Source organism: Erpetoichthys calabaricus, chromosome 6 (assembly GCF_900747795.2).
Source record: "Erpetoichthys calabaricus chromosome 6, fErpCal1.3, whole genome shotgun sequence".
NCBI classification, from domain to species: Eukaryota; Metazoa; Chordata; class Cladistia; order Polypteriformes; family Polypteridae; genus Erpetoichthys; species Erpetoichthys calabaricus.
Window position 1 is genome coordinate 86059307 of NC_041399.2, and position 12089 is coordinate 86071395.

The window sequence follows — 12089 nt, forward strand, 5'->3', positions numbered from 1 at the left end:
TGATGACTGCCCCATTTATAAACATGTCACCAAGAAAACTGTTACAAATACATAAAGGCAATGTATTGTCACAGCACCAGAGACCTACTATGGAAATAATAAGTGAACAACAGCATCTATTAGTATAATAATTCTATTAGATTCATTACAACATTTAGAACATTAAAACAACTTAGAACAGAAGAGGCCATTCAGCCCAAGAAGCCCATCAGTCCTATACCAACCTAATTTTAATGACATCATATTGGACTTTAAAGGTCCCTAAAGTCCTCAACTACCTACCACAGTATTTTTGTAATGTATATCATATGTCTATGGTTCTTTGTGTGAAGAAAAACTTTGTAATGTTTTTGTAAAATCAACCCTTAAAACATTTCATTTATGTCTCTGTGTCCTTCCTAAAGAATTTATTGAAAAGTAATAGCTGGGACCCACTGTACTAATTCATCCATCCATCCATCCATTTTCCAACCCGCTGAATCCAAACACAGGGTCACGGGGGTCTGCTGGAGCCAATCCCAGCCAACACAGGGCACAAGGCAGGAACCAATCCCGGGCAGGGTGCCAACCCACCGCAGGAACTGTACTAATTTCTTTCATAATTTTAAATACTTCAGTCTTGTCACCCATGTGGCATAATTCATATATTAAGTACTTAGTCGTATGCTCAGAACCTCCCAAACCTCAATCCTATTTTTTTAACAATATTTAAGCAAACATGCATATGTGTCAGGGACATTGTGAGCACACATCTGGGTATCTGACATAAGGACTCACTCCCACGATCCATGTCAGTTTTGAGTTGCCCATCTTTTACATCTTAACAATGTAAATGAAAAGCCAAAGCACTCAGTCAATACCCACAGACCCACAAACGCCACAGAGGCAGTACTGGAGTATGGGATTAAGATCCACACTACAGGTGCTACACTGCTGAATCTATGTAGTTGTGGACCCATGAGGCTGCAGCAATATCTACTGCACCAGTGATGACACCTTTCAGTCCTCTTTTGACAGTTAGGATTCTCAAGAACCTGGGTCAGCTTTATACTGTCACCAATAGTTTTTTTCCCATAACATAACAGAAAATAACATAACCTTCTCAAATCCACTTAACCTATTCAGTAGTCTATCCTGATAAGAAACAAGGTGCCAGTCCATTGCAGGGCCGACTCTCACACACAGCCACACGCAGACTCACACATGGCCAGTGGGAAAACACCAGTTAACCTAAACTGCACATCTTTGGGGTGGAGGAAGAAAATCTGTGTAGAGACGGGCAACAAATACTGCACAAAACAAGCGGTTGGTTGAGTTACAGCCACGGATGCACGATGATTAATGAATAAGCTAAACACACTTAGCAGGCAGACAAGTGTCATGTTAGGGTCAAGGTGCTCCCACATTCACACTCAATAGGCTAATTTAGCAGTTTTTCAACAAAACCATTTTTTGATTAACTTCATAAGTCTGCACAAGTGTTCATCAGCTGTTTGTCTGATGACCATGAACAGCGTGCTAAATAAAAATGGTGAGGGCCAACATAGCCTCCCACTAAGCCTAGCAGATGCCTTTCCTACAGGGAGAATGCTATTAAAAGAGTCAATGGCACTTATGAACTAAAATAGGCACAACACACTTCAGCTCTCAACACGATGGATCCATGATGTCTTTTACTTCAGATGCCTGAAGATAGCTTGCGTTACTCCACTAACTTCTACAAGTGCATAGTTGAGGCCATCCACACTGTCTGCATCACATCCCGGTACAGCACCTGCTCAGCTCAAGAATGTAAAGCCCTGCACCAGGAGGTGAAGGCAGCACAAAATGTTAACAACGTAAAGCAACCATTTAGTCGTGACATATACAGGGAGATTCACTAGAAAGAGGCCCTGAATATTCTGTAATAACTCTCTCTAGGACGAAGCAATCTGAAAGAAACAATGTGCAATGTGCTCCTCAGTATATGGAGCTTTGAACAAGCCGGGATGCCCCTGCGTCAGAGTGATGAGGTAGGCGCCAGACAGCCGTCGCAAGGTTTAACCTCCGTTTGCAACTTCTGGGTACATACTGCCCGTACCCCTTCAATCAGTCAATCGACTTCTCAACAGGATGGTGGTGTACAGTATTGAGCAGTGTGTCTTCATGGTAAAAACTTATTGGGTCACCAATTCGTTTAAGCAATGTCAGAATCAACTGGATGATCATGAGGTTACTTCCAGCAAGATGGAGCAACATGTCACACGTCAGCAAGGAGCATGGCAGAAATTGAGTCCTTCTTCGGCAACAGGGTAATTTCAAAGGGGCTTTGACCACCACGGTCACCAGATCTGACACCACCGGAGTTCTTCCTTTAGGGTATGCTCAAAGGATAAGTCTATCGGAACAAGCCTCACACTGTGGAACATTTGAAGGAAAACATTCAACATGAAATTGCTGATATTCCCCCCGAGATGCTTGCCGATACGTTCAAGAACATTGCATGCCGCGTTGAAATGTGTCTGGCAGAAAACGGAAACCACTTCCAACATCGCATGTAATGCAATCAATTACATATACGTCAAGGTATATAGCGTATTTTTTTGGTTCAAATTGCTTCATCCTAACGGGAGTTACAACAGAATATTTGGGGCCTCTTTCAAGTGAATCTCCCTGTACAATACCTGCTGCCTCAGAAAGGCAAACAGATACTTAAAGACCATGGCTATCATGCATGGCCACAGTTAGTTAGGGGAGGACAGAGTAGAGTGTGGTGTACTTGGAGTCCAGTTATGTGGTAGAGAGATGATGCTCTAATTGTGTTTGGCTCTTTAAAAAGAGGTTTCCTTATATAGCCATTTTTGAAACTCTGAGTCTAAATGGGTCTCTCAGTATTGAGCAGTTTGGCTAATAGGTGTGTGCAGGCCGACTGTCTTTTATTTCTTCTTTTTTGTGAAATGTATTAGGGTATCAAATAATGTGGTTCTCTGCGGTGGGTTGGCACCCTGCCCAGGATTGGTTCCTGCCTTGTGCCCTGTGTTGGCTGGGATTGGCTCCAGCAGACCCCCGTGACCCTGTGTTCGGATTCAGCGGGTTGGAAAATGGATGGATGGATAATGTGGTTCTTCATATATTTAAGTGTATTTTTGATTATCATTATTTTTGCATGTCTTCTTTTCACTTTTTTTAACATAATGGACTATTCTTGCTTTAGACCTCCTAGATGCAATTTTTGTAGTTTTGGGACTGTGACCTCAATAAACCTTTGTATTACTTTTATATGCCTGATTGGTGCCTCTGCTTTCTTCGGGTACCCCTGATCAGTTCAGATTCGAACTATTAGTAGGGTGAAGAGGTAACTCTGTGTTCTGTGACAAACACAGTAAATAATGGAACCCTAATACTGTTTCCAGAATAACTGAATCATTTGTTTTTTATAGAGATAGATAGATAGATAGATAGATAGATAGATAGATAGATAGATAGATAGATAGATAGATAGATAGATACAGTGGTGTGAAAAACTATTTGCCCCCTTCCTGGTTTCTTATTCTTTTGCATGTTTGTCACACAAAATGTTTCTGATCATCAAACACATTTAACCATTAGTCAAATATAACACAAGTAAACACAAAATGCAGTTTGTAAATGGTGGTTTTTATTATTTAGGGAGAAAAAAAAATCCAAACCTACATGGCCCTGTGTGAAAAAGTAATTGCCCCCTGAACCTAATAACTGGTTGGGCCACCCTTAGCAGCAATAACTGCAATCACGCGTTTGCGATAACTTGCAATGAGTCTTTTACAGCGCTCTGGAGGAATTTTGGCCCACTCATCTTTGCAAAATTGTTGTAATTCAGCTTTATTTGAGGGTTTTCTAGCATGAACCGCCTTTTTAAGGTCATGCCATAGCATCTCAATTGGATTCAGGTCAGGACTTTGACTAGGCCACTCCAAAGTCTTCATTTTGTTTTTCTACAGCCATTCAGAGGTGGATTTGCTGGTGTGTTTTGGGTCATTGTCCTGTTGCAGCACCCAAGATCGCTTCAGCTTGAGTTGACGAACAGATGGCCGGACATTCTCCTTCAGGATTTTTTGGTAGACAGTAGAATTCATGGTTCCATCTATCACAGCAAGCCTTCCAGGTCCTGAAGCAGCAAAACAACCCCAGACCATCACACTACCACCACCATATTTTACTGTTGGTATGATGTTCTTTTTCTAAAATGCTGTGTTCCTTTTACGCCAGATGTAACGGGACATTTGCCTTCCAAAAAGTTCAACTTTTGTCTCATCAGTCCACAAGGTATTTTCCCAAAAGTCTTGGCAATCATTGAGATGTTTCTTAGCAAAATTGAGACGAGCCCTAATGTTCTTTTTGCTTAACAGTGGTTTGCGTCTTGGAAATCTGCCATGCAGGCCATTTTTGCCCAGTCTCTTTCTTATGGTGGAGTCGTGAACACTGACCTTAATTGAGGCAAGTGAGGCCTGCAGTTCTTTAGATGTTGTCCTGAGGTCTTTTGTGACCTCTCGGATGAGTCGTCTCTGCGCTCTTGGGGTAATTTTGGTCGGCCGGCCACTCCTGGGAAGGTTCACCACTGTTCCATGTTTTTGCCATTTGTGGATAATGGCTCTCACTGTGGTTCGCTGGAGTCCCAAAGCTTTAGAAATGGCTTTATAACCTTTACCAGACTGATAGATCTCAATTACTTCTGTTCTCATTTGTTCCTGAATTTCTTTGGATCTTGGCATGATGTCTAGCTTTTGAGGTGCTTTTGGTCTACTTCTCTGTGTCAGGCAGCTCCTATTTAAGTGATTTCTTGATTGAAACAGGTGTGGCAGTAATCAGGCCTGGGGGTGGCTACGGAAATTGAACTCAGGTGTGATACACCACAGTTAGGTTATTTTTTAACAAGGGGGCAATTACTTTTTCACACAGGGCCATGTAGGTTTGGATTTTTTTTCTCCCTAAATAATAAACACCATCATTTAAAAACTGCATTTTGTGTTTACTTGTGTTATATTTGACTAATGGTTAAATGTGTTTGATGATCAGAAACATTTTGTGTGACAAACGTGCAAAAGAATAAGAAATCAGGAAGGGGGCAAATAGTTTTTCACACCACTGTAGATAGATAGAAGGCTATACACACACACTACAGTCTGACACAAAAGGATGACTAAAAACAAACAAAACGTCCAAATTAACAGTCCCAGTCCCAGTGACACATCATGCAGATGTATTGCTGTTGGTATAAAAGACTCCCAGCATAGTTTCTTAACACACTGCTGCTCAGTGATTTGTTGGCTGAAAGTCCTCAGTGTTAGTATGTCACAGGCAGGATGCACAAAATTGTTCATAACGGCATTCAGTTTGTTTTAATTCTCTCCTTAGTAGCCAAATGAAAATTAAACTATCAAATAAAGGACGTGACCAATCTGAAAATGATTACACAAGTTGGCCAAATCATTATTTTAATAGTCTTAAAGATACCAAATTTTTTTTATGTAATTGATAATATTTAATTGCGTTCTGTGAAGCGTGAGAATGTTGGGCATGTTTCATGGATGTTAGGTTGGCTGCTATTACAGGGCAGTATTTGAGTGTGACACCTAGTGATTAACCTAGTTTCTGTTCACCTCAGAATGGGGGCAAGCCACCTGGAGGACTGATGTGGTCACTTACTCCTCCCAAGACACTCACCACTCCACCTTTTCCGCTTATGGTCCACCATAAGTACCACCGTCAACAGCAAGATGGCATCAGTTACAACCAGACCTTGAATGAGAGCGCTACTCTAACAAGGGCTATCCAAACCTTGGCACAGTGACGTGCCCACCATTTATTTTCTTTCCTATCTTAAAAATCCGTTCAACAAGAAAGAGTATTAAAGGGGGTTACCCACTGGTATCCCAACTCTTTATTTGTCTTCCATGGTGTCTTTAACAGTCAAGATTTTGTTTTGAATGTTTTGGAATCATTTCAGTTTTTTTTGTGCAGCACCTCCTGACTCTCTGGTACAAGAAAATCCACATGTATGATGTACAGTCCAACTTGTCTTGATGTCTAGTTATGCATGATATCAAACTGTTTAGGATTCCCCCCATATTTTTGGCTGTCTTGTCCATTTTGGATCGTATTGTGTGCAGGAAATTACACCCTTATGATAAAGAGTAAACCAGTAGGTGTCTTCAGCAAAAATGATCAGAAGGACTTGAAGTTGTGTTTGCAACATCAACCACCCCCAGGGGTTCACCATATAATGGGATATGAGGGGTCAAAGTTACTCCTTTTCACAAAACATCAATACTATAGGCATATGGAGTGGTAACATTTTAGTTCTGGTACTGCACAATGCATCTAGGGCTCATTTACTCTTATGTAACAAGACCTTAATAAAGGAATTGTTTGGTCTTTGCAACAATTATAAAACATCAGCAGACAGGTAGTTCATCTCTGTGCAGTGTGGCATATTGACATGATAGTAAAATGACTTGTTAATATGAAGGATTGATAGGTGTACTAAATATGGAATATCAAGAGAAATGTGTCTCAGTTAAGCCACCTCAGACCACTCCAAAGTGAAGATCTGCTAGAAGTGTTATGAAGACCCAAAAAAGTGTTTGTTAAGGGTCTTGTTACATAATAGTAAAAGAATAATAGATGCATTTCTGCAGTACTTAAACTAAAGTCAGGCAGTCATTCTCCAACCTGCTATATCCTAACACAAGGTCACGGGGTCTGCTGGAGCCAAACCCAGGAACAAACCCCAGGCAGGGCACCAGCCCACCGCAGGGCACACACACACACACCAAGGACAACTAGGATCACCAATGCTCCTAACCTGAATGTCTTTGGACTGTGGGAGGAAACCGGAGCACCCGGAGGAAACCCACGCAGACACGGGGAGAACATGCAAACTCCACGCAGGGAGGACCCAGGAAGCGAACCCGGGTCTCCTTACTGCGAGGCATCAGCGCTACCATGCCGCCCTTACTAAAGTGCTACCCAAATAAGTATTTCTGATATTTGATTCTTTACCAGTGGTCTTAGCCCTCCAAGAACCAGTCCCAGAAGGTTAAAAATGACAAAGTTCAAACATATGCCTGTGGAGTATCGTTTTAGACAATTTCTGATAAGGTCAGTGATTTAATTATATCTTGTTATTTTTTACTTTTGATTTGTTATCAGGGATCTAGCACTCTATGGAGTTCAGAAGGTGAAAATGGCAAATTTCTATTAGAATCGAGAAAATTTTGACTTTAAACATTCAAATATTACACAACTATTCATGTTTATGATACGCTTTTATCTCGTGAAGTAAATCATAACACATATAAAGGACACCCCCGGATTAGGGCGATTTATACTAATCCTGACTTTCTGTTATAATTGTACACTTGGATGACACCTCACTCTAGGACACAGATTTTATTTTTTAATCACTGGCACGTTAAATGACATCCTACGGGTCACTCTGTGAATCTCAGGCAGGCACTGAACTTTCGGCCTGCTGTTTGAAGTCCGGTGCCTTGGACACTCCGCCTAATAAACTGCTTAACGACGTCATCACATGCAAATCAGCTTCTCTCACAGAATCAGGTGCCCAGCAGCCATCTAAACCTCACTGACTCTTTGGAATCCTCAGCGCACTGCCTGGTGTTTTCGTCGCTTTGACGTCTAATTCTGTGGCGCTTTTGAAGCATCTCTGCATAGCACCAGACTGATAAAAGTCCAGGGTGGGGGCACGTGAGGCGTGGGGGGGCGGCTCGCCAAGTCCTGTACGCACCGACAGGGTTGCTTTGCGCAGTGGCGGGCCAGTGGGGGCCACTGGTGCAACTCCCATCCGAGCGCTTCGAGAGCCGCCCTTTAAAACGATAACCTCAAGCAGACGTGCCTTCAGAAGCGCCGTTACGTGCAAGATTATTTGTAATGTTATCTGCCCACCGACATGCCCAGGTCTCGCAGGTCTCACCAGAAGATCGCGTTGCTGCAGGTGAAGAGCAGTACACCGCGCGCCAGTCTCCTCCACGACAGCCCGGCCGTCCCAGACCACTGGGCTCTTTTGCTTTCCTCTTCCTCCTCGTCGTCGGCACTCCCGTCACAGCCGCGCTCAGCCTGCTTGCCGTCCGGCGCTCCGTTCCCAGCGCTTGCCATGGTCACGACGGTACTGTCGCTCGTTCGTGTCCCGCCGCCCACCTGTCTAGTGGCGCTGCGGCTGCCTGTTATTGTTATTGGTGCGCTGACGTCACCCCGGAGACTACCAAGGTTGTTGGACTAGGGTGACGTCATTGTTTAGCAGCAAAGCAGAGTAGCAACTGCGGGTAGGCAAGAAGGAAGATGGGCGCAGGGCACGCGACGGGTGACGCCCGCTGACAGCCTGTGCGGTTTATTGATTTTAGATATTATTCTCAGGACTTTGAAAATGTTTTTCGGGCAATTATTGCCACGAGTGCAGAGAAGCCCTTAGGCTACTTGTATTTGCTAATTAATATGCAATACGGCGTTATATCAATAAAAATATTTAAAGTAGAGCTGTGAAACCTAACGGGATTTTTGTGCCCCCTTTTGAATTAACATCAGGAATTATCAAGAACAACTGTTTTGCTCTAATTAGGGTTTCTAAATACAGTATATAAAAAGCAATACTTGCCTTTAGCAAATGGTCCAAAGTCTCCATAAATGTCTCAGAAATCAGGAAAGGGTCAAAAACGTTGCAGTCTCCAGTATCAGGTGCAAAGCAGTGGAACGATGTGACAGAAACCGAGGGGACTAAAGAGCAGCTGTGACCTGGAAATGAAATTACTGAAGGTGTGGCAAAAAAGCTGGGGGCAAATCCAAGTAAAGAAAACAGAAGATAATGGCAGGTAAGATAAAGTCTTAACACTAAGTGGTCCACAAACCGTCTTTTAACATCCTCTAACCCAGGGGTGGGCAGATTCAGTCCTGGAGGGCCGCAGTGGCTGCAGGTTTTTGCTCCAACGCAATTGCTTAATAAGAAGCCCTTATTGCTCAAGTAACACTTCAGCTTCACTTTAGTTGTCTCACTCGTTAAGATTTTGAACCTTTACTGCTTATTTTAGTCTTAAGCAGCTGTATTCTTGGTTTTTAATTGCTCCTAATTAGCAATACCATGCAAATGACAACAGAGACCAGCGTTTCTCCATTTAGCTTGTTTTCATTTACACCTGTGTGTATTTATCATGCACTATTTGGTTTAATTAAATACTTGGAAGGAAAGTGAAGAGAAAAAAGTGAAGCACTGAGAATTACTCATCTGTTTTAGACTTCCAATCATTTGGATGATATCCTTAGAAAGGAAAATAAATCTAGGATATGAGAATGACCTGACGTGGCAGAGTTAATTAAATAATTGGCAAGGATTGGTTTTTAATTAAGCAACTGGGTTGGAACAAAAACCTGCAACCACTGCGGCCCTCCAGGACTGAATCTGCCCACCCCTGCTCTAACCTAAGGAAGAGAGCAAGAGACAGGATCAGGGACATGCCAATGAAAATGTCAGAAGTACCAATCGTCAAATCCCAACACACACAAAAACAAATTAAAGATACCACAAAGGTCCTTTGAATATCTCCTAAAGGAAAAATCAAATTATGTGACTTTTTGTCATGGTGTATGTCAGGTTCGTCGACTGTCACGCTTGTCCGTTTTTTCTTACAGTCGATAGCGTGCTACTTGATGGAGCCAGCGCTATATGAAGGATTAATAGCTGCAGTGAGTTCAGAGGCAATCTCAACCCTTTAATTTGCTATTTCCTTTCCGGTTTAGTACATAAAACACAAGTGCCAGACAGACAAGATTCTCTTTTGTTTGTGAGGTTCAAAACGTGTTCCCTGTTCCTCGTCACTGCATTCTATACACTGTACTTCCACATTAATTGATTGTCAGCTATTGTGAACACAGAACCCACCCCATATGAGTAAAGACAAAAGCAAACCTGTTTGAGTTTAGCGGAGCGAGTTGCAGAATAGTTGGTCTGAGTTGTTGGGTATGTGACGTTACATGACAGACTTCACAGGAGCACGCAGACAACTGCCTCCGACTCTTAGATTATGAAAATTGTTGGAAAAGTTGCGTAATGTGATGTAGGCTTACCTAAACTGTAAAGTTTACTTATCTTCTGTGAGACAATGCAATACACTGATATGGTTTATACTGATCCACCTTCTTAAATAGGCAGAATTGTAATTTTAATTGCATAAATTTGTCATTTTTGCCCATTTATCTACATTCAACATCCAATAATGACAAATGCTTCTAGAAAGGTGGACAGATTTATTAAAGACCAAAAGCTGAAATCACTAGTTCATATAAGTATTCAGAACCTTAATTCAGTACTTTGTAGAAGTACCATTGACAGCAATTAAGTCTCTATATCTATCGATATGGTAGGATTGATGCAGTATTAGATAGGTGATGAGCAGTGCCTGGTCTTTGCCAGGCAGAGGCTTGAAGTTCTCATCAGTGCAGAATCCATTAATTGCTGTTTGGCAAACTCCAAGTGTCTAGCCACTTAACCATAAACACCTGATTGATGGAGTGTAGCAGAGGACTTCTAAAGCTCAGCTAGAGTGACAATTCAGTTCTTCTTTTATGACAGATGACTTGAAGGACAAGCAGGAATTGGCAACACCCATGGATAAACAAAGGTAGGTCCTATGATAGTGTTGAGGTGGCATCACTTTCATAATAAAAATATTTTACGATGGTCAAATACAAACAGTACAGAAAACCCAGATTACTACAGGCAGGAAGTAGCCTTAGATGCAGTGTAAGTCACACCACATGTCCGTATCTATATAATAAAATGCTAATGTGTGTGTGCACGGCCTCTCTGAGTAATCTGACTGGTTAGTTTCAGTATGGTTGCTCAGTCAAATGTGATCAAGACAGAAAGTGCCGGGTCAAGGAGGCTGAATAGTACACAAGGATATGTAGGAAAGGCATAGGAGGAATACTGAGAGTTTTCTTCAGGCATGGCAGGTATTTTCAAGAATACGAATATTGTTCTCACAGTGGGTGGTAGAGGCCCAACTACAATTGGTTGTGGTCAAAAAGCAAACAGAAGGTGAGCAACGCACCTTGAAATGACAGGTTGTGAGAAGCAGACTTTACAGGAATGTGATCTCAAGAAGGAGCGCTGGCCGAGACTGATTTGAGACACATGAGGATACTGAAGAAAGTAGTTGGATGAACACTGAGGGTACACGTAAGGCAAAAGATATTAGATATTTTTAAATTTATTCTATTATCTGTCTTTGACAGGTATCATGGCTAGTCATGTAATAGTTCATAAAGCATGTTATAAAACAGATAGAGGAATGCCTAGTATGCTGTGTTACAGATCAGTCCCTTTCCATAGTAAATACAGTATTTGGCCACCAGTCAACATAGTGGTGCAGCATTAAGCATGGCTGCCTTACATATCCGGTGTCTTGGGGTTGACTCCTGTGCCTGCTTGCTATCTAAGTGGAGTTTGTATGCTGGGCACTAATGAGATGGGACATGAATAGACCCTGTTATGGACGTGGGCATTGGCCAGGCTCTTTGAAGCTAAAGTTTGTTTGAAATCTGAACGTTTTGTTCTCTACTGGGATTGCACAATTCAACACCTTGATTCTCCTCACGTTCAAAAAGCTTCATTACCGAATTGTTACTAGTAGTTTGGAATTCTTATTTTCTCTGTAGGAAGTGCAAAGCAACTTAAGGAGGGGCACACAGGCATTCATCCATTTCTTTGATGGCTTGTCCTGGTGAGGACTGCAGGGTGGAGCAGATTTGTTTTCCACGCAGAGATTTCAGTTGCACAATGTACTTCTGGATATGGCCTCTGATCGCTCTAACTATGGGGCCTCTGCGCTCATTATTTTGGTGTGGGATCATCTTCTTATATTCACTGCGTTTATATACCTGAAGTTATTTGTGTAAGCCAGGGGTCTGCATAGGTTGTCCAGGAGGCTCATGGTAGCTACAGGTTTTTGTTCCATTAGAAAACCAGTCCTCAACCAATAACAGGTCTTAATTCCTTTTGTGGTTTCTTTGTGTTTTCCTTCTGCCAGGTCAGGTCATTCTTATATCATTGCAAGCCA

The 12089-nt window shown here is 42.2% G+C and overlaps 1 protein-coding gene across 1 annotated transcript in view; it reads right to left on the reverse strand.

The window, feature by feature from the left end:
• Positions 1–8240, reverse strand: part of retreg1 (reticulophagy regulator 1) — a 102677-nt gene extending 94437 nt beyond the window's left edge. Inside the window, exon 1 of the mRNA XM_028803809.2 lies at positions 7955–8240. Coding sequence (XP_028659642.1) covers positions 7955–8136 — 182 coding nt within the window. The 5' untranslated portion in view covers positions 8137–8240. The remainder of the gene's footprint in view (positions 1–7954) is intronic.
• Positions 8241–12089: the final 3849 nt, after the last annotated feature.